General features: G+C 38.6%; 1 protein-coding gene across 2 annotated transcripts in view; it reads right to left on the minus strand.

Moving 5' to 3' along the window:
• LOC128658089 (calpain-8-like) overlaps positions 1-24,806 on the minus strand; it is a 314,417-nt gene that overhangs the window by 62,263 nt on the left and 227,348 nt on the right. Inside the window, exon 9 of one of the 2 annotated variants that reach the window (XM_053712543.1) lies at positions 21,458-21,597. In XM_053712543.1, coding sequence (XP_053568518.1) covers positions 21,458-21,597 — 140 coding nt within the window. Of the gene's footprint in view, positions 1-21,436; positions 21,598-24,806 lie in introns of both variants that reach the window. The other variant, XM_053712542.1, reaches the window with a different exon arrangement.

Here is a 24,806-nt window from a genome sequence, read left to right on the forward strand (position 1 = left end):
TATAAGATAATATGTTCCTCTGTTGGTTTTGCATTTTTAATTGGTCCATTTCATGACTCCATAGGAGACTGGAGCGCATGTGCAGTTGCAATCAGGGAACGCCGATGGAGCTCATCGACGGACAAGCTTGTCACTGCTGGTGGGATATTTATGGGGCAAGTAGCACTTTGTGTTTATAATATTTTTTTTGAGTCTGAGGAACGGGCACCACCCTGAAACATCACTAATAAATACGTTTAATGACCAGACAGTGCCTGACGGTAAAATACTTATATCTAATATTGTTTAAAGTGCACCTTGGCAGTGGTTAACATTTTGGGCAATTTGGAGTGCTGAATCTATATATACATATATATATATATATACATATATATATATATATATATATATATACACACATGATTATATATAGGTATATATATATATATATATGTGTATATATATATATATATACTCCTTGCAGAACAAATGCACTCACAGGACTTTTTAAGGTGAAAAAACAAAGCTTTCTTTAATATAACGTTTTCAGGGATTTCTTCCCCTTCATGATGCTGATGAAGGGGAAGAAATCCCTGAAAATGTTACATTAAAGAAAGCTTTGTTTTTTCACCTTAACCCCTTAGTGACCAGAGCACTTTTCCATTTTCTGTCCGTTTGGGACCAAGGCTATTTTTACATTTTTGCGGTGTTTGTGTTTAGCTGTAATTTTCTTCTTACTCATTTACTGTACCCACACATATTATATACCGTTTTTATCGCCATTTTTCTCGCCATTAAATGGACTTTCTAAAGATACCATTATTTTCATCATATCTTGAATATCCCTTGACATGTATATATTTTTTTTTAGTAGACATCCCAAAGTATTGATCTAGGCCAATTTTGGTATATTTCATACCACCATTTCACCGCCAAATGCGATCAAATACAAAAAATTGTTCACTTTTTCACAAATTTTTTCACAAACTTTAGGTTTCTCACTGAAATCATTTACAAACAGCTTGTGCAATTATGGCATAAATGGTTGTAAATTCTTCTCTGGGATCCCCTTTGTTCAGAAATAGCACACATATATGGCTTTGGCGTTGCTTTTTGGTAATTAGAAGGCCGCTAAATGCCACTGCGCACCACAAGTGTATCATGCCCAGCAGTTAAGGGGTTAATTAGGGAGCTTTTAGGGAGCTTGTAGGGTTAATTTTAGCTTTAGTGTAGTGTAGTAGACAACCCCAAGTATTGATCTAGGCACATTTTGGTATATTTCATGCCACCATTTCACCGCCAAATGCGATCAAATTAAAAAAAACGTAAAATTTTTCACAATTTTAGGTTTCTCACTGAAATCATTTACAAACAGCTTGTGCAATTATGGCACAAATGGTTGTAAATGCTTGTCTGGGATCCCCTTTGTTCAGAAATAGCAGACATATATGACTTTGGCGTTGCTTTCTGGTAATTAGAAGGCCACTAAATCCTGTTGCGCCTCACACGTGTATTATGGCTAGCAGTGAAAGGGTTAATTAGGGAGTTTGTAGTGAGCTTGCAGGGTTAATTTTAGCTTTAGTGTAGAGATCAGCCTCCCATCTGACACATCCCACCCCCTGATCCCTCCCAAACAGCTCCCTTCCCTCCCCCACCCCACAATTGTCCCCGCCATCTTAAGTACTGGCAGAAAGTCTGCCAGTACTAAAATAAAAGGGTTTTTAAAAAAAAATGAATTTTTTTTTAGCATATTTACATATGCTACTGTGTAGGATCCCCCCTTAGCCCCCAACCTCCCTGATCCCCCGCAAAACCGCTCTCTAACCCTCCCCTCTGCCTTATTGGGGGCCATCTTGGGTACTGGCAGCTGTCTGCCAGTACCCAGTTTACAATAAAAAGTGCTTTTTTTTTGTTTTTTTCTGTAGTGTAGCTTCCCCCCCCCCCCCACCCCCCACAGACAAACCCCCACCACCTTGCTGATTGTTTAAAATTTTATTTTTTTATATATTTTTTATTTCCCCATTTTCTGCAGTGTAGCGGTTCCCACCCGCTCCCTCCCCGTGCACGCGCCCGCCCCCACCCTCCCGTGCACACGCGCGCGCCCGTGCGCGCCCCCAGCCACCCCCGCCCACGATCCCGCCCCCCTTCACATCCACATGGCCATCGATGGCCGCCACCCGCCTCCCGGTCCGGCTCCCACCCACCAACGCAGGTAGCCACCGATCTCCGGTGCAGAGAGGGCCACAGAGTGGCTCTCTCTGCACCGGATGACTTAAAAAGGTTATTGCAGGATGCCTCCATATCGAGGCATCACTGCAATAACCGGAAAGCAGCTGGAAGCGAGCAGGATCGCTTCCAGCTGCTTTCCACACTGAGGACGTGCAGGGTACGTTCTCAGGCATTAACTGCCTTTTTTCTGAGGACGTACCCTGCACGTCCTCAGTCGTTAAGGGGTTAAAAAGTCCTGTGAGTGCATTTGTTCTGCAAGGAGTATTTATTTCATCTCTGCACCCAGGCAGATGTCCCTAGGAGGGTGACACAGTACATTGGACGGTATATATATATATATATATATATATATATATAGGAATATCTATTTAGAAATACTTACAACATATTCTGCTATATGCAGAACATTGGAATGTCAAATATGTATAGTAAAAACATAGGTAAAGCCTTTATTAAGGCATAAATATTTTTTTACATGTTTTCATCTACTTAAAGACAAAAGGCTTCAATGCACTTATATATATGTCTATGGGCCGATTTATCAAATGTCGGGCGGACATGATTCACAGCAGCAAATCATGTCTATATATATATATATATATATAAAACTGATTTTTAGAATGAAGGGCACTCTCAGGGTTTCTGATAATTGCGTAACAGCAAAAACATATTTTATTCTTAATATCAACACTTGTTCATAGTCGACGTTACGGCTTTCACAGAAGCCTTCCTCAAGACAATTAACATCTCATGTCAGCATCCAGCTGCGCTCACCAAACAGGGAGAATATATATATATATATATTTGTATATAAACACTTTCCATGCACTCACTCCCGTAGCTCATCCAGTGCCTGGGTGACATCAAAAAACCATATGTATAAGAACCTCCAAGAAAGGGCACTCACAGGACTTGACAGTAGAAAAAAAAATCTTTATTTCATATATTCATCATAGAACAATGCAGTGGAGGCTCCTCTTTAGGAGCACTTGAGCACGTAAACCCCCGACCCCTGATGAACACCCTGACCCCTGATGAACAAAAAAAAAAAAAAAAGAGTGAGAAATAAAAAAAAAAATTACATTTTTAAACCTTTTTTTGCTGATTTAAATAAAAAATCCTCCAGGCTCCACTGCAGTTTTGACTAAAAACATTTAAAATTGCAGTTTTTAATTATTTAGGCTGAAAGTGGAATGGTCTTTTGCCTAATACTTCTATCTATCGCACATGCTATGCAGTGCGATATATAGAAGTATAGGCAAAAGCCCTTTCCACTTTCAGCCTGCATTCCCTTCAGCGCCACCTACAGGCCAGCCCATAGCTTTCCTAACCGCACAGTCCTTAGTGTGCGAGATCTAGCTGACACTCGCACACTAAGAGCTGTGTGTGTCGGAGGAGCATCGTGGGCTTCAATCAGTTCAGAGTCAGACTTCAGATAGTGATGTGAGGCTGAGCCGTGAGGAGGTGCAGAGGAGAGCAGAGAAGCTGCTGGAACAGTTAGCTCCTGTTAGGTGAGGCATCAAGCCATCAAATACTGTGTATATATAAGGTAAAGGGCAGTAAACTGTCTGCAGCAGTGTATAGAAGGTTGCAGACTCAGTCTCAGGCAGAGAGAATGTGGGGGGAGGGGATTGCAGATCGTGTACTGTACAGAGGTTGCATCATTACACTGAATCTGTATTATTTGCACAGGGCTTTTTTCAGGCAGAATACAAACTTTTCAAATCCTGTCAGAGCAGCCACTGCACAATGCAATCCCCTCCCCCACATTCTCTCTGCCTGAGACTGAGCCATGCACACAGACTGAAGGGAGTGAAAGCAAAAAACAGAGGTTTGGTGGTGGCTTAATTACATGATTTTATGTTATCAGTGTCAGCCTGGGCAAGAGCTGTCAGCCTCCCTCTCTGCAGCTTACAAAGTTGAATAGTTTATTTAGTTTATTTAACCCATTTGCTCCTACATGTTATGAAAAAAACTTAAATTTTCTCATAACTTGTAGGAGCAAATGTCAGGTAACATTTGTGTGTAAAAATATGAGTCATACAGCTTCCTAATCACACACATATATATAAATATAATCATACTTTTTATTTTTATATATATAACATATGATATTTTATATATATATATATATATATATATATATATATATATATATATATATATATATATATGGTAACTACAGGGTGTATGTGGTGCTCTTGTCTTTCAATATACACAGGTTAGTTATGTATATACCTCACATACAGACTTAAACAACACACAGTAATACACATAACACACAGCCCTCACCTTGTACATAAGGATGTGTTAAGGTAACTGGCAGAGTGTGTGTGTGTGTGTGTGTATGTATGTATGTATATATATATATATATATATATACACACACACACACATTAAAATGGGCGGAGACATCTGTGGGGTGGGGCTAGTGCTCCCCCATCTTCAAAAGTCACCCGCCGCCACTGGAACAATTTGTAAGTCGACGTTTCGGCTATGCAAGTAGCCTTTCTCAAGACAATCTAGAAACATGATTTATACATACATAAATTAGTATATAATCAACAAATACCTAAACATACATATAATTCCTTATCTAGACATTGCATACAATAACCATAGTGTGACGATTTTTTTTTTTTAAAAAGAAAATTGGAGCGAATACAGAGCTAAAGTATTGCCATGAATAACACATAGATTTTACAGTACTTCTACTCCCAAATGAATATAATGAATATAGCGTGTTGTATAATATTTACAATAAAAAACACCTTAGCCCAAAAAAGCTTGTAAATTTGCATGTCAACTAGATACAAGTGATACATAAAAGAATATAACACATACTAGTATCGATTACAACAGCAACACAGCATTTCCTAACGCCATAGTGTGACAGTGTATACGCACATAACCCGTTGAATCCTTTTAAACCAACCCGCTGCTCAGGGATAGGTTACCACTACATTGTCAACGAAACGAGGCGTATCCCAGTTCTTACCGATCTGACAACAGCTGATGGGCAATGACAGCTAAACTTGTCAAACATCACAATACTAAATGGATTTAAATGGATACATTGACTTGCAACATACAGCAAGGATTTAAACATTTTTTGAACATAGTAGATCTGTCAGGACCAATAAAACAATAGTACCCGCAATACATAAGCCATAATTTGCACAAAGATTTACTTCTTGTCTCAATTGAATTAATTAAGATCTTGAATGGGGTTACTTTTCCTGAACATTTTATACTAGCCACACTTGATGTGACTAGTTTAAATAACAATAACCCACATCATTTAGGCCTTAGAGCTGTTCATGAAAATCTGGTTGCAGATAGCGATTACTCTGGTCCTCCAATTGAATTCATAATTGAGTTGTTATATATTTGTCTAACACATAACTATTTTAGATTTAAAGATACGTATTATCTTCAATTGATAGGCACGGCCATGGGGTCTCCTATGGCCCCTGCATATGCCAATTTATTTATGACATGGTTTGAAGAGCTTTATGTGTTTGAGAATTTCAACTCTAATATTCTACTATACCGTCGGTATATAGACAACCTTTTGGTGGTTTGGTCTGCTACTGAGTCTGAATTGTTAACCTGGCATGAAGAGTTAAACAACAGGGAATCAAATGTTAAATTCAAACTGGAATATAGAAGTACTTCTGTTCATTTTTTGGACCTTTGTATATATAAGATCCAGAATAATGGTATGTGTAAAATGAATACTAAACTTTTTTCTAAACCAACAGACAGGAATACATTGTTAATCAGAGCTATCATCCGCCCCAGCTTAAATTAGGTATAGTGAAATCTCAATTACTACGAGTAGTCAAAAACAACACCACTGAGGAAGATAAGATTCTTCAATTTAATATTATGAAGAACAAATTTATAGCCAGAGGCTACAAAAGCATATCTATCTATCTATGATTTGGCAGGTATTAAGGAACTTGATCAGGATAAGATTATAAATGAAGTTAACATCCCTAAACAACCAGATAAATTAGTCAATTTCATTACTTCTTTCACCCCACATAGTCATACCATCAAAAAAGTTCTTACCAAAAATTGGTCCCTCATTTCTGAGGACCCCACTTTTACGGCACCCCCAGGCATAAAAGGGTTAAACCGCCGTTTAGTAGATCTTCCCTTTCAGAGGCAAAGCATACAGTAAATTTCCCCTCTCCCTCCCCCCAAGCATGAGTCAAAGCTCCATGGTGAGGGTCAAACAGATATCAGCAAGAGCTGTGGGTTTATTGTTCTTAAATACACATTTTTACACTATAGTACCACCCACAGGTTTTTGTAAAACAACCAATAAACACATACAATACTCTCAGACACTCCCACACAAAATCCTCCCCTCTGCCTGATACAATTACCTTACACAATGGTTGATGCAGTTACCTTACACAATGGTTGATACAATTACCTTACACAATAGTTGATGCAGTTACCTTACACAATGGTTGATACAATTACCTTACACAATGGTTGATGTAATTATCACAGGCAGAGAATTACAGTTCCCTTTGTGACCAAATGAAGCATGGCTTTTCTGCCCAAAACCAGTTCCACAGAGTCTTCTATCCTGGAGATATTTGGGAAGTAATACAATTATCTCCATGGTAGCAAAAGACAATAATATACATAAAAATATATAACTGTGCAGCTATTGCATAAAACAGGTACATTCAACAAATCCCCAGATAGCCTAGATCTGAGCACACATTATTACTTAATGGCGCTCAGGTCACACACATATAGTTCAGTTGCCATGGAGCCAAAGTCTTTCACATAGTCTTTCGTTATACGAATGGGCTCCAATGCATAGCTATCTGGGGTATTACTGTTCAAATAGGGCAAGCACTGAACGACCCGGCCTTCGTTTCCCTGCAGGGGAAAATCAAGCGTTTCCACAGGGGGCCATAGTCTAAAGGCAGCAGGTGGGCAACCAGGCTCCTCCAATGCACAGTGGCGAGATTGGTCTCATCACATCTCTCCCCTTTTCCAAACAGACTAACAGGTTATCTGACCTCCTGCCGGTCAGTGCCCTGGTTAGTCCAGCAACCCACCCACAAAACACAATCAGCAGTACAGCCCACCCACAATAAATGGTCACTACAAATGGGTAGAGGCGAAACTTGTCCATGTCCAAGTGCCTCACCACGGCTGTGTGGGGGACTGCTATGCTGAATTGGTGGGTTGCAAGGTGGGCAGAGACCAGCTGTACTCTGCCCTGGTGCCAGCACTACCATGGAAGTAGCCTGGTGGGAGCCTGGCTGCTGGAGGGGGAGACAGATCATCTCCCCTTTGGACAAAACACCATGCTGCTGTGGGGGGAGACTGACTGTCTCCGCTTTGGACAAAGCACCATGCTGCTGTGGGTGGAGACCGACTCTCTCCCCTTTGGCTAAACAGCCCTGTTGCTGGTGGACAGGACCGACAGTCCCTACCCCCTGTGCTGTAAGTGCAGAGACCACGGTCCCATCTGCATGGTTGTGGGGCTTACTGTCTCCCCCTGGTGCGTTATGCTGCCGCTGGGGAGAGGGTGTAACAAGCTCCTCTCCCATACGTACTTCCAGCCTCTGGGGAATGGAGACAGGGCTCCCAATCCACTGCATCTCACTCTGCTGATGGGGGGCAGAACCAACTGCCTCTGCCCCCTGTAACTCAGCCTGCCGCTGGGGAATGGAGTCTGGGCTCCCAATTCCCTGCATATCACTCTGCTGCTGGGGGACAGGACCAACTGTCTCTGCCCCCTGTAACTCAACCTGCCGCTGGGGAATGGAGTCTGGGCTCCCAATTCCCTGCATATTCCTCTGCTGCTGGGGGACAGGACCAACTGTCTCTGCCCCCTGTAACTCAGCCTGCCGCTGGGGGATGGAGTCTGGGCTCCCAATTCACTGCAGGACCGGTGGAGAGACCTTGGTCCCATCTCCACCGGCCACCTGGGGTCCTTCCCAGTAAATCTCCACAATATCTTCCCAGCTGAACGGGTCTGGATCTGGGTCTTTCACCTTGCTGTCCTGCTGAGCCTTCCCAATGGAGTGGAAGAGATCTCGGTAGTCCTGCTCCAGTTCCCACTCCAGGGCTGCTAAGTGAGCCAGGTCTTGCTCTACCTCATGGGGGTCAGCCCAGTCATGCCTAGCCTCCCTCTCATAGAAAATGTCCTGAAGTCTGGTCTGCGCAGGGCACCCGAAGTCAGGCTCTGCAAAGGATTCCCATAACAATCCAGGACCATCAAACTCCTCTCCCTCTGGTTTGTCATGCTCGGCTGTCCAGGGTATATACTGTGCCATATACCACCAGAGCGCCTGGTAGGCATCCTCCAGCCATAGCTCCTGCCATACCCGGTGCTGTAGTTCCTTCACCCATTCCTCCAGGGGCTGCTCTCCTAGGAAGGGCATCCGCAGGGCCACTTGTTTGTGCAACCGCTGCTCTTCACTGGGGAGACTCTTACCCTGCTGGTATTGTACATTATCAAGGCCTGGTACTAGATGACTTTCCTTAATGCATCCCGGCCATCCAGGTCCTCCTCCTCATATAACACTGCTGGTTCCATTCTTTTGCTTTTAGGGTCGCTGTACTGGGACATGCGTTGCCCCCAACTTGTAAATCCACGGAATGGTGTCTCCTGTAGCTGTCCTTCTGGCTGTGGGAACGATCCCGCCGCTTGCCACCAATTGTTACGGCACCCCCAGGCATAAAGGGGTTAAACCGCTGTTTAGTAGATCTTCCCTTTCAGAGGCACAGCATACAGTAAATTTCCCCTCTCCCTCCCCCCAAGCATGAGTCAAAGCTCCATGGTGAGGGTCAAACAGATATCAGCAAGAGCTGTGGTTTTTTTTGTTCTTAAATACTAATTTTTACACAATAGTACCACCCACAGGGTTTTGTAAAACAACCAATAAACACATACAATACTCTCAGACACTCCCACACAAAATCCTCCCCTCTGCCTGATACAATTACCTTACACAATGGTTGATGCAGTTACCTTACACAATGGTTGATACAATTACCTTACACAATGGTTGATGCAGTTACCTTACACAATGGTTGAAACAATTACCTTACACAATGGTTGATGTAATTATCACAGGCAGAGAATTACAGTTCTCTTTGTGACCAAATGAAGCATGGCTTTTCTGCTCAAAACCAGTTCCACAGAGTCTTCTATCCTGGAGATAATTGGGAAGTAATACAATTATCTCCAAGGACAGAGGCAAAACTCCATTGAACACATGGTAGCAAAAGACAATAATATACATACAAATATATAACTGTGCAGCTATTGCATAAAACAGGTACATTCAACAAATCCCCAGATAGTCTAGATCTGAGCGCACATTATTACTGAATGGCGCTCAGGTCACACACATATAGTTCAATTGCCATGGAGCCAAAGTCTTTCACATAGTCTTTCATTATACGAATGGGCTCCATGGCATAGCTATCTGGGGTATTACTGTTCAAATAGGGCAAGCACCGAACGACCCGGCCTTCGTTTCCCTGCAGGGGAAAATCAAGCGTTTCAACAGGGGGCCATAGTCTAAAGGCAGCAGACGGGCAACCAGGCTCCTCCAATGCACAGTGGCGAGATTGGTCTCGTCACACCCACTTTGCCCTTTAAGGATTTTAAGCCCCCACACATGGTATATAAACGAGGAAGAAGCATTGGTACAATGCTTGTTAAACATGATACTGGTACTCCCCAACATACTTGGTTACCTAGAGCGAAACCTGGGTGTTTTAGATACGGTAATTGTATTACTTGTAATACGCTACATACAGGCAATTCTTTTTATCACCCTTATACTCATAAAAAGTTTTCCATCAGACACAGACTTACATGTACTTCTGATTATGTAATATATATGATTATTTGCCCATGTGGAAAGTCTTATATTGGTAAGACCTGCACTTCCTTTCATAAAAAGGTTGGCTAATCATAAGAGTGCCATAGGAAAAAGCTATTAATGAGGGACATAGTGAACAGCCTGTAGCCAGGCATTTTTTGGAATGTAACCACACTGTTGCAATGTGGAAAACCATACTTATAGACAGAATACCCCCATTAAAGAGGGGGGGCAATAGGGATAAGGAACTCTTAAAAAGGGAGGCCCAATGGATTAATAGACTGTGCACCATGACTTATTTTGGAGTAATCATTGTATTACTTGTATGCTCATCTAATTATAGTATCAAATAGTTGTTCAGAGTAATATCTGCATTAATGTACTAGGATGTAGTTAACTTCATGCATCATTTTCAATCTATGATGCTTATAGTTATCATATTTTTTTACTGGATTAGTGGTAATACTTATTCCCTTATGTTATATTAATGTTTATAGATAATGCATAGCAGTGCAGGCATATTTGCATATTGTATGGGATTATGCTCATTTGAAGCACTGTCTCTTTAAAAAATCTTCTGGGATATCCGTCTGTTGGTGGTTACATATGGGTTTTGTGAAAATTATGGCTTATGTATTGCAGGTACTATTGTTGTATTGGTCCTGACAGATCTACTATGTTCAAAAAATGTTTAAATACTTGCTGTATGTTGCAAGTCAATGTATCCTAGAGTATCTGTTTAAATCCATTTAATATTGTGATGTTTGACAACTTCAAGTTTAGCTGTCGTTGCCCATCAGCTGTTGTCAGATCGGTAAGAACTGGGACACAACTCGTTTAGTTGATTGACAATGTAGTGGTAACCTATCCCTGAGCAGAGGGTTGGTTTAAAAGGATTCAACGTGTTATGTGCGTATACACCGTCACGCTATGTTAGGAAAAGCTATGTTGCTGTTGTAATCGATACTGGTATGTATTATATTCTTTTATGTATCACTTGTATCTAGTTGACATGCAAATTTACAAGTCGTTTTTGGGCTAAGGTGGTTTTTATTGTAAATATTATACAACACGCTATATTCATTATATTCATTATATTCATTTGGGAGTAGAAGCACTGATTTTTACTGATTATGGTCCAGGTTCATCTAATGGCCCCTTATACATGTTTGATACAAGGTTTAAACATTTGTTGCTTAGATATATTATATACTTGGTTGATACGCTGACTACTTTTTGAACATGGTGGTAACAATGTACACATGTTAAATAAATGACAAAACATTTATTTGATACTTTTTAACATAAATAATCTATGATGGGATGTAAAATCTATGTGTTATTCATGGCAATACTTTGGCTCTGTATTCACTCCTATTTTCTATTTAAAAAAAAAAAATGTGGTTACACTATGGTGATTGTATATATATCAATATTGATTACAATGTCTAGATAAGGAATTATATGTATGTTTAGGTATTTGTTGATTATATACTAATTTATATATGTATATATCGAGTTTTTAGATTGTCTTGAGAAAGGCTACTTGCATAGCCAAAACGTCGACTTACACATTGTTCTATGATGAATAGATGAAATAAAGAATTTCTTCTGTCAAGTCCTGTGAGTGCCCTTTCTTGGAGGTTCTTAAATATATATTTAAAACCTCAATTCAGAAAAAGTTTGGACAGAATGGAAAATGCCAAAAAACAAAACAAAAAGAGTCATTTGAAAATTCAATTCACCCTGTACTGTATTAAAAACACATTGTTAACACATTATTTGATGTTTTATTTTGTGAATTTAATCTATCTTTAAAAATATACACTCATTTCAAATTTGATGACTGCAACAGACTCCAGAAATTTGTGACAGTCTGACTGTTTACCACTTTGTAACATCACCTTTTCTGTTATTATCACTTATTAAGCATTTGGGCACTGAAGACACCAGTTGGTTAAGTTTAGAAATTGGACTTTTCCCCCATTCGTCCATTATGCATGTCTTCAGCTGCTCAACTGTATGGGGCCTTCATTGCCTTATTTTCCGCTTCATACATTCTCAATCAGAGACAGGTCAGGACTGCAGGCAGGCCATGCTAGCACCCGCACTCTCTGCTTATGCAACCATGTGCTTGTAATCCAGGCAGAATATGGTTTGGCATTTTCCTGCTGTAAAAGATGACATCTGCATGGCAGCATATGTTGCTTCAAAATGTATACATATCTTTCTGCATTAATGGAGCCCTAACAAATGTGCAAGTTACCCATGCCATGGGCACTGACACCCCACCATACCATGACAGACTCTGACTTTTGGACCTGATGCTCATAACAGCTTGGACGGTCTTTTTCCTCTTTGGCCCAGAGAACACGATGGCTGTTTTTTCCAAAAACTATTGAAATGTTGACTTGTCGGACCACAAAGCAGGATTCCACTGTTCTACTGTCCATCTCAGATGAAACCGAGCCCAGAGAAGTTGGCGGCACTTCTGGACAGTGTTGATTTATAGCTTCTGCTTTGCAGAGTAAAACCTTAACTTGCATCTGTGGATGTAGCGGTGAATGGTGTTAACTGACAAATGTTTACCAAAGTATTCCTGAGCCCATGTCAGGATATCCATTACAGACTCATGATGGTTGTTGAGACAGTGACGTCTGAGGGATCAGAGATCACTCGCATTCACCCTTTACACACCAAGATTTGACTGGATTCCTTGTATCGTATTATATTGTGCCCTCTAGAAGGAGAAATGCCCAAAATCCTACCGATTTGTCTTTGGTGAATGTTGTTGTCAAAGTGTTTTATTATTCATTGACACATCTGATTGCTGATTGGGGAGACTCGACCCATCCATGCTCTTGAAGGACTAGGCCATCATATATACTATGGCCTAGGACTAGGCCATCATATATACTATGATTACACGATTGCCTCACCTGTTTCACATCACCTTCTTATTTCAATGTTAACACCACTATTAGTCTTAAATTGACCCTTTCCCAACTTTTTTGGAATGTGTTGCAGTCATCAGATTTAAAATGAGTCTATATTTTCAAAAATACATTAAATTCACAAAGTAAAACATAAAATAATTTGTTTATATTGTCTTTTCAATATAGTACAGGGTGAATAACATTTTCAATTGACTCTTTTTGTTTGTTTTTTTGCATTTTCCATACTGTCCCAACTTTTTTGTAATTGAGGTTCTATATAATCCCCCATATTTTCCAGGATATGTTTAGAAAGTGCTATGGCAACTCTTGTATTACCCCAAAGATAGGATTTAATTGATCAATGAAAAGAAACTAGATCTTTCATAGGAATGTATAGAGGAAGATTTTACAGTAAATACCTTTGGAAAAGTAATAATTATTACTTAAGGAATTATTCAATTTATTGGTATTTTTAGATATATTAATGCCTAAACATTTAATAGAACTAATACATTATTTAAAATGGTCTATCCAATCTCCTAAATGTGTTTCTTTTAAATATCCATGATATATCTGACTTAACACATTATTTGATGTTTTACTTTGTGAAATTAATGTATTTTTAAAAATATACAGTCATTTTAAATCGGATGACTGCAACACGTTCCAAAAAGCTTGGGACAGGGGCATTTTAGTACTAATAGCGATGTGACAAGTTGAAATAAGAAGGTGATGTGAAACAGGTGAGCAATCATGTAATCATAGTATTTAAGAAACCTCCAAAAAAGGCCTAGTCCTTCAAGAGCAAGAGTGGGTCGAAGTTTCCCAAACTCCTAGAAGTGTGTGTGGTGCTACTAATATCAGACCTACTTGACTCACAATGCTACCCCAATTCCGATGTCCTCCTAATATCGGATAGATGTGCAAAAGTACCTAGTGGGGGTGGGGAGTGCTAAAACAGCTGTGAGTTGGACGTGTCTACTCAAAAATAGTGTTTCCTTTGAGTTTTAAAATTGTTATATTATGATATTAAGTTTTGTAGCGACAATATCCTCTAGTGACTAATCGTGTAGCAGCAACATCCTCTAGTGACAATATCCTCTGGTGACTAATCGTGTAGCAGCAATATCCTCTAATGATTATTGGTGGGTATACTTCCTAGTTAAAAATATTATGTGTTATATTCCACTGTTTATCCAGCTGTGCAATACCTTAGTATAATTACTTAGAATAATTATTGTGTGTACATCTGTCATTGTGCTAAATCATTGCGTGAATGTGTAGAATGTACGTGATAAATGTTAATTCTTTATTCACATACAAATGTGAAAGTGTGTTGAAAATTAGAATGATCAATTGTGACAAATCTTATGTGAAAATGTGATGAAAAAAAGTATATAAATTGTAATAACTGATATGTGAAAACAATACAATTGTATTCGTTCCTGCACACGGTTGCACACAAATATAATAATAAAATAAGCGTGGAGGATACTTGAAATTAATTTTACTAGTAAATCATGAATAATAACAGCATTAAAAATGTTGCAACAGTTAAAATATTGTGTAAAATACATTCGGAACAATTAGTACTTAATCCGAAGTGCTATTCTTATACGGAACACACTCTTATTTTCCAAGAATAATGGATGGTAAAGTATGCTATATATCTTTTAGACTATAGCCTTATAGTTAGTATGATCAGTTACGTATAAGTTGTGGCCACAAATATCTGTCCCAGGTTAAAAGGGATTTGTATCCAAATTGTCCCAAGTTGGAATGTGGAATCCTCTGTGTATGTGAAAATTATGTTGCGCTCCCCCTAACCGGACCTTTCCCAAACTGCCAACAGATGTGTCAGCGAATAATCCAACACTTTGAGAAAAACATTTCCCAAAAACAAATCGGTAGGATTTTGGGCATTTCGCCTTCTACAGTGAACAATATAATTAAAAGATTCAAGGAATCCAGTCAAATCTCGGTGCGTAAAGAGTAAGGCTGAAAACTACTTCTGAATGCGCGTGATCTCCGATCCCTCAGACAACACTGTCTCAAAAAACGTAATGAGTCTCTAATGGATATCCTGACATGGGCTCGGAAATACGTTGGTAAACCTTTGTCAGTCAACACCATTCATCGCTGCATCCATAGATGCAAGTTAAGGCTTTACTATGCAAAGCAGAACCCATACATCAACACTGTCCAGAAGCGCCTCCGACTTCTCTGGGCCTGGTCTCATCTGAGATGGACAGTAGCACAGTGGAAGAAGAAAGGAAAAGGCGGCACTCCAGGCTTGTGAAAACAATAAAATGTTTATTCCAATTTCACACTCGCTACACACAAAACACCAAACAGGTAACGGAAGAAGGGGGCGTGTCCTTACGCGTTTCATGCCGTGCGGCACTTAGTCATAGGATGAGAGGTAAGTAGAGAACAGGTAAGTTTATACCCCGGCCCACCAATGAAAATTAAGAAGGTAGTTAAAGAGATAGGGGGATACAGAGAAAAGTATAGAAAAAAATTGCTTTTACAATTCACGAGATGCGTAATAAGATTATATATAACAACAAGAGGGCTATCTATAAATAACAAAAAAGTTTTTTCAAATATATTTCAAATTATTATGAAGGATAACAATGAAACCAGACTCTTAAATGGAGGATATTTAAAAAATAACAAAGTACAAAAAAAGAAGAAGAAAAAGAAAAATTTGTAAAAATGTAGAAAATTAAATGGGAAAAGAAGCAACAAATGTAAATATAACAAAAAATTATTATATCAATCACAGAATTGAAAAATTGAAAATGAATGCACTATACACTCTGCCTGCAAAAATGGGCTTCCAAGCCGCAATAAATTGGTTGCAAACCTAAAAAAGGAACCAGAATTTTCTTTATACTATCCCTATAAAGATACACGTAATATACAGAGAAAAATTATTCTGGCACATATATGAATATACAAAAATGGCTTGATTTAAAATGCCATGTCAAATTCATAATGTCAGATAAGGAGGTATTGATGTTTAGAAAGCTGTATTATAGTCATAAGTTTACAATGACATATTAACGACTCATAACGTTCGTTATTCATTCTTCTTCTAAAGACATTACATCAAAACCGTATATTAATATGTGCTATTGTGTGAAAATTCAGATACTGGTCCACTTATGTTTAAATTTAAAAAGTCAAAATTTGAGATCATACTTATATTGCAACTCAAAGTTACATATTACTCAACAAAAAGACTGATGTCCCATTCTTTATTTAGACCATGGGGCTCCGTGGTACTAAGTGTTAAGATACAAAATAATTCTTTCTTCATGAGAATTTTATTCTTATATTCAAAGGCAACTATGTATTTGAAGATTTTCTGGCTTATGTCAATGGAAATTATGTCAATTTGAAATTTACGGGAATTGAGAGTAAACATCAGGTCCAATTCTTGGATCTTTGTTTAATTGGTCATCATGATACAATCATGACAGATACTTTTCGTAAACCTACAGCTGGCAACACGATCCTGCATGCGGGATTGTGTCATCCAGGACATCTAATTAAGGCGATACCAAAAAGTCAATATCTAAGACTCAGAAGATATGCTTCAACTGATGATTTGTTTAGGAGACAAGCAGACTCACTTACTGAGAGACTAGTGGCAAGGGGTTATGACCCCAACCTCGTAGCAAGGGCATTACAAGAAGTTGAAACCAGACCTTTGGATAGTATTAAGAAGATAGCCCCCAAAAGTAAAGGCAGCTTTACCAGTGAATCAGTCATTTTTTACACAGAATACTCATCCCAATATGGAGAGATTTGTAAAATTATTAAGAGGAACTTAATATACCTTAAAAATGATGAAATTTTATCAAACTATGTACAGCATGTGAAATTTGTATCTAAAAAGGCACCAACTTTGGGTAATAAACTAGCCCCGAGTATGATAAATTCAGTTGATAAAAAGAGACCTAGAACTTGGTAGGGTACCTTCCGTTGCCTGTCATCTAATTGTGGCACCTGTGAAACTGTTTCTATGGGTGACACATTTAGCAGTTCACACTCAGGGAAAGTATACAAAATAGATCATTATGCCAATTGTGCAACAACCTTTGTGGTCTACTTACTGGAGTGTAATCTTTGTAAAATCCAATACGTAGGCCAAACTACACGTTCACTAAGAACAAGGGTTGGTGAGCACAAAAGGGATGTCAAATATTATTCTAAAGAATCCCCAATAGCCAGACACTTTAAAAGTTACCATTTTACTAATTTATCCAACTTCAATGTCAAAGTAATAGATGTAGTAACTAGACCAATCAGAGGGGGCAATAAGAATAAAATTCTCATGAAGAAAGAATTATTTTGGATCTTAACACTTAGTACCAGGGAGCCCCATGGTCTAAATAAAGAATGGAACATCAGTCTTTTTGTTGAGTAATATGTAACTTTGAGTTGCAATATAAGTATGATCTCAAATTTTGACTTTTTAAATTTAAACATAAGTGGACCAGTATCTGAATTTTCACACAATAGCACATATTAATATACGGTTTTGATGTAATGTCTTTAGAAGAAAAATGAATAACGAACGTTATGAGTCGTTAATATGTCATTGTAAACTTATGACTATAATACAGCTTTCTAAACATCAATACCTCCTTATCTGACATTATGAATTTGACATGGCATTTTAAATCAAGCCATTTTTGTATATTCATATATGTGCCAGAATAATTTTTCTCTGTATATTATGTGTATATTTATAGGGATAGTATAAAGAAAATTCTGGTTCCTTTTTTATGTTTGCAACCAATTTATTGTGGCTTGGAAGCCCATTTTTGCAGGCAGAGTGTATAGTGCATTCATTTTCAATTTTTCAATTCTGCGATTGATATAATAATTTTTTGTTATATTTACATTTGTTGCTTCTTTTCCCATTTACATTTTCTACATTTTTACAAATTTTTCTTTTTCTTCTTCTTTTTTTGTACTTTGTTCTTTTTAAATATCCTCCATTTAAGAGTCTGGTTTCATTGTTATCCTTCATAATAATTTGAAATTTATTTGAAAAAACTTTTTTGATATTTATAGATAGCCCTCTTGTTGTTATATATAATCTTATTACGCATCTCGTGAATTGTAAAAGCAATTTTTTCTATAATTTTCTCTGTATCCCCTTTTTCTCACCTGTCTCTTTAACTACCTTCTTAATTTTCATTGGTGGGCAGGGGTATAAACTTACCTGTTCTCTACTTACCTCTCATCCTATGACTAAGTGCCGCACGGCACGAAACGCGTAAGGACACGCCCCCTTCTTCCGTTACCTGTTTGGTGTTTTGTGTGTAGCGACTGTGAAATTGGAATAAACATTTTATTGTTTTCGCAAGCCTGGAGTGCCGCCTTTTCCTTTCTTCTGCCTTACCGGATTGACTTCCCTTACATGGTGAGCACCTCTTCTATCTCAGCTGTCCGTGAAGTTTGAAATCCTTATTGGAGTACGCTGTTGGTCCCTGGAGACGGCTTTGGGAGCCGTGCTATTCACTTCCTGTCATAGCACAGTGGAATCATGTTTTGTGTTCTGATGAGTCAACATTTCAAATAGTTTTGGAAAAAACAGCCATCGTTTTCTCCGGGCCAAAGAGGAAAAGGACCACCCAAGCTGTTATCTGCATCAGGTCCAAAAGCCAGCGTCTGTCATGGTATGGGGGTGTGTCAGTGCCCATGGCATGGGTAACTTGCACCATTAATGCATAAAGATTTGTATACATTTTGGAGCAACATATGCTGCCATCCAGACATCGTCTTTTTCAGGGACGTCCCTGCATTTTCCAGCAGGACAACGCCAAACCACATTCTGCTCGGAATACAAGTGCATGCGTAAGCAGAGATTGCGGGTGCTAGCATGGCCTGCCTGCAGTCCTGACCTGCCTCTGATTGAGAATATGTGGCACACTATGAAGCGCAAAATAAATAAGGCCACACACAGCTGCGCAGCTGAAGACATGCATAATAGAGGAATGGGGGAAAATTCAGTTTGCTAAACTTAACCAACTGGTGTCTTCAGTGCCCAAACGCTAAATAAGAGTTATTAAAAGAAAAAAATGATGTTACACAGTGGTAAACAGTCGACCGGGCCCAGCTTTTTTGGAGTGTGTTGCAGTCATTTGAAACAAGTGTCTATTTTCAAAAATACATATAATTTACAAAGTAAAACATCAAATAATGTGTTAAAAATGTGTTTTCAATATAGTACAAGGTAAATAGAATTTTAAATTACTCTTTTTGTTTTGTTTTTTGGCATTTTCGGAATTGGGGTTTTAAATTTCAACCAGAATTAATAGCTCTGCTAAATAAATGTACCTGCATACTGCCATTGTTGTAAGAGAGACTGCAAGTTTGCTGTGTGAATATCTCTGCACACAGACACTGCTTTGTGAATTCCCTGCACTCTGCCAAAGGTGAGACACAGATTGTCTGCAGTTTTCCTGTGTAAAAGTCAAGTGCTTTATTCAGAGCAGCAGCTCCACTGTGTAAAATCTAAGCTGCACAGAGTTCCTGTGAAAGCTTAAAGGGACACTTAACACCTGTCTTCTAATAATCCCTAAAACCTACTTTTTCTTATTAATAAAAATAAAATAATTACTGCTGTCTATTTTTTCTGTTCCTCTTACCCCAAACTGTTGAAGGAGATTGTTTTGAAGTACAGTTTTGATCCAGTGCTTGATTTCCTATATAAGCTGCCATATTGTAACGCACGTTTCAGGGGCACAGTAGTCACATGCTCATAATGCAGTCACATGACACGCACAGCATCTGCAGCGTGTGAGCTGCAGTCTCTGAAGATACATATTTATTTGTCACAGTGTAAATGAATTAGTTTCTCCCTCTGTTTATATTCACACACATTATGCAGCACATTTGAAATAAAATGCTTTATAAGCACTGTTTATGTTTTTAATGCCCCCACAGTTTTACTCTTACTGCCCACAAGATTTATGCTCTAAGCTAAAAAACGCTGTGTGCAGTTTTCAGGCACTATTGTCGCAAATCATTTGCAAGCTCCGTGAGGGAGAGAGGGAGGCTCTCAGACACGCTGCAGAAGATTTATGTTTCTTATGACCTCTCCTGCGCTGCTTATGTAAAGCACTTGTACCAGCCAGCTAACTGATCAGTTAGTAATGATCGTCTGTTTTATTTACCAGTGTGATCTGCTCCTGTCACACCCTCTGATGATCACAGACACAGTTCTGCTCTAGTGACTGTGTCTTGGCAGAGGGTGTGACAGGAGCAGTTCACACTGGTAAATAAAACAGATGATCATTACTAACTGATCAGTTAGCTGGTACAAGAGCTTTACATAAGCAGGAGAGTTCATGAGAGGCAGAAATCTTCTGCACGGCCACAGAGTATATCCAGTGTGTCTGAGAGCCACCCTCTCCCCCTCCCTCTCCCTCATGATTTACAATAGTGCCTGAAAACGGCAAAGGGCTTTTGATTAGACTAGACTAGAGCATAAAACTTGTGGGCAAGAGTAAAACTGGGGGGGGGGGGGCGTTAAAAACATAAATATTGCTTATGAAGCATTTTATTTCAATTGTGCCACATAAATGTGTGAATATAAATAGTTGGGGAAAGCTTACATTTAGACTATGAGTGACAAATAAATATCTTCAGACAATGCAGCTCACACGCTGCAAACAGATGTGATTCCCTGAGTTATATGTAACAAATAATATGCTGTGTGTGTCATGTGATTGTATCATGAGCATGTGACTACTGTGCCCCTGTAAGGTATGTTCCAATATGGCAGCTTACATAGTAGAATCAAGCACTAGATCAACACTGTACTTCAAAACAATCTTCGTCATCAGTTTGGGGTAAGAGGAACAAATAAAATAGACAGCAGTGATTATTTTATTTTTATTAATAAGATAAAGTAGGTTTTAGCCATTTTCAGCAGGTGTTAAATGTCCCTTTAATTCTACCTGAATTCTATCTGACGTTTCCCTGCTTGCTTTCCACATTGTAAGTGTATCAGTGCTGTAGCTCCTCTGCGAATCCCAGTATCACCTGTATTTCAGTAATTCAGCTAACCTTCTACATTTCTTTACTGCATTCCAGATATATTTATCCTCTTACTCCCATACTTATGGAAGGTTAAAATCTGTTTTTCACAGTAATCTGTGAATCCTGAATCCTTCATAGAGTAAGTATATTGCTGCTGACCACCAGAGGGAGCCTGTGCTCATGCTCTTATGCTAAGCAGCTACACATAAAAGAACTGTTGTAGGTATTTATGAACATATTACCTGTTACATTCTAGATATACATAAGTCAACTTCTTGCAGTTGTAGTTCGATCTAAAATACTGAAAATTAGTACTGGCACAGACCAAATTCATAATAATGTCTTTACCTGAGTATTTAGGACACCCACCGGCACTAAACCCACTCCTCCAGCTCCCATCAAATTGTGTTAAACACCACGTGTGGTGTTGATCGCTACATGCAAATTCCAGGCTAACATGACAGATTTCCACTCGACAGAACTCATTAGTAAATGATGAATATGGTATCCTATAAACATCAAACAAAGCATACCATTAATTAACACAAAATATAAGATCAATAAAGAGACTTGGAATTATAAAGTGAGTGAGCCAGTGTGTATTACATATATTTGTATCTTAGCTATTACCAACGTGTAAAGGCTCACAGGCTAATTCCCATTATAAAATATACACATAGATTACTCTTAATACTAATTAGAAAATAAAGCAAAATCGTGTGAGGCATTACGCTTTCAGTCGTTGGCTGTATCCCACTCAGTACCTCAAATGTAAAGCTGCTAGGAAGCATGTTAACCCACTCTGCAATGGTTAAACACATAATATAGACCTATCATTTAGAAAATGTTATCAAATGTTTTTTTACATTATTCACCAAAAAGGTCTATGGTGATTGTTGCAGCTAAGCAGGGGCGTAACTTGACATCACTGAGCAGCAGGGCAAAGGCTGCAATAAGGCTCCCCATTTCAAGAGAACCATTTCTGGTTGATTGCAATAAATAGAAGCTGAGCTAACAGCCACATAGTAGCAAAAGAAACATTTTCTGTGAATGCATCATCCTTTCTCCTTGGTTAGTCCACATCAGGAGAATATGCACTTAGCAAACTTAGTTCTAACTCTCTATTCATACTTTTTGCAGGATTTGTGTTGTGTGATTCTCTCTTTGATTTTCTGTGTTGTTTCTCCAATATAGATTTTACCACATGCACACTTAAGGCTCGTTTCCATTGAGCCGTAATTAGGTTTGCGTGCGCTCGCAAATTGTTAAATAATCTATCAGAAGCAATATAATTCACTGACTGCTTCCAACTGCCCGTTATAACTCAATTTTGGCAACTGGACTCCCGCTGCCGAAAAAATTATTGTGTCCAATACAAAGTATCAGAAGCCGCTAATTTTTAAATAAAACCAGCTTTCTAATGACCGGTCAAACCGTTAATACACTGTCAGAGGCTGCCCATACATAACCAAATTACACCCAGCTCAACTAAGTGTAAAACAGTAAAAAGGTGCTTTTTGTGACCTTTTTCCTGTTGAAATCTAACCCGACACGTCAAAACCCCTCTATCTGCCATCCCCCCACATTGCAACTTATAATAAATGTATTAACCACTAAACCGCCATGCCCCTCATCGCAACTAACAATAAAATGTATTAACCTCTAAACCACCATTCCCCCACACACAATCTAGCTATTTAAATTATTAACCCCTAATCTGCCATCCCCACAACATAATCTAGCTATTAAAACTATTAACCCCTAATCCGCCACCCCCCACAACGCATATAACTAATCACTAAGCCTCCTCACTTAACACCCCCTAAATTATCCCCATTACATAAATTAAAAAAATACTAAGTTAAAATAAAAATAAAAAATACTAAATTACAATTAAAATAAAAAATCGTAACATTCATTTAAAAATAAAACCTAAGATTAAATTACAACAATTAAAGCTAAAATTACAAAAAATAAAAAAGTCTAAAATTACAAAAAAACATAAAAAAGCCCCCAAAATAAAAAGACCCCCTAATATAAGACTAAACAACCAATAGCCCTTAAAAAGGACATTTGTAGGGCATTGCCCAAAAAGCGATCAGCTCCTTTACCTAAAATTAAAAATTAACCCACTAAACCCCCCAAAATGAAAAAAACTAACACTAAAAAAACCTAAGCTACCCATTGCCCCTATAGGGGCATTTGTATTGGGCATTCAGCTCTTTTGTGCCCATTAAAGTAACAAAGTCCTAGTCTAAAAAAAAAAACACCCCAAAAAATTAAAATAAAACCTAAGTCTAACCCCCAAATAGGTACTCACCATTCGTGAAGTCCGGGCGAGAAGGTCTTCTTCCAGGCGGTGATATCTGCATCCAGCGCGGGGAACTCTTCTATCTTCATCCAGGACCAAGGCAATGTGGAGTGGAGGTGACCGCGGAGCCATCCAGCGTGGAGCATCCTCTTCGTAGATCACCGCCACACACTGAAGATTGAATGCAAGGTACCCGTTTAAAAATGGGGTACCTTGCATTCCTATTGGCTGATATTTTCAAATCAGCCAATAGGATGAGAGTTACTGAAATCCTATTGGCTGATTTGAACAGCCAATGCCCATACAAATGCCCCTATATGGGGCAATGGGTAGCTTAGGTTTTTTTAGTGTTAGTTTTTTTTTTATTTTGGGTGGTTTGGTGGGTTGGGGGTTTAATTTTTAATTTTAGGTAAAAGAGCTGATCGCTTTAGGGCAATGCCCTACAAAAGGCCTTTTTAAGGGCTATCGGTAGTTTAGTCTTAAATTAGGGGGTGTTTTTATTTTGGGGGGCTTTTTGTTTTTATAGGTGTATTAGATTAGGTTTAAAAAAAATTTTTGGGATAATTTGGTTTATTTTTTTCTGTAATTTTAGATTTTTTTTATTTTTTGTAATTTTAGATTTAATTATTGTAATTTAATCTTAGGTTTAAATTTTTGTATGGGCATTGCCCTTAAAAGGGCATTCAGCTCTTTTGTGCCCATTAATATAACAAAGTCCTAATCTAAAAAAAAAACACCCACATAAATAAAAATAAAACCTAAGTCTAACCCCCAAATAGGTACTCACCATTCCTAAAGTCCGGGCAAGAAGGTCTTCTTCCATGCGGCGATATCTGCATCCAACATGGGGACCTCTTCTATCTTCATCCAGGACCAAGGCAATGTGGAGTGGAGGTGAACGCGAAACAGGACCGGCGACCGCAAAGCCATCCAGCGTGGAGCATGCTCTTCGTCGATCACTGCCACACACTGAAGATTGAATGCAAGTTACCTGTTTAAAAATGGGGTACCTTGCATTCCTATTGGCTGATATTTTCAAATCAGCCAATAGGATGAGAGCTACTGAAATCCTATTGACAGATTTAACCAGTCAATGCCCATACAAATGCTCCTATAGGGGCAATGGGTAGCTTAGGTTTTTTTAGTGTTAGTTTTTTTTATTTTGGGGGGTTTGGTGGGTTGGGGTGTTAATTTTTAATTTTAGGTAAAAGAGCTGATCGCTTTAGGGTAATGCCCTACAAAAGGCCCTTTTTAGAGCTATTGGTAGTTTAGTCTTAGATTTGGGGGTGTTTTTTTTCTGTAATTATTTTTATTTCTGTAATTTTAGACTTTTTTATTTTTTGTAATTTTAGATTTAATTACTGTAATTTAATCTTAGGTTTACGTTTTTAAATTATTGTTAGGTTT

This window comes from Bombina bombina, chromosome 4, assembly GCF_027579735.1.
Source record: "Bombina bombina isolate aBomBom1 chromosome 4, aBomBom1.pri, whole genome shotgun sequence".
In the NCBI taxonomy this organism is placed as follows: Eukaryota; Metazoa; Chordata; class Amphibia; order Anura; family Bombinatoridae; genus Bombina; species Bombina bombina.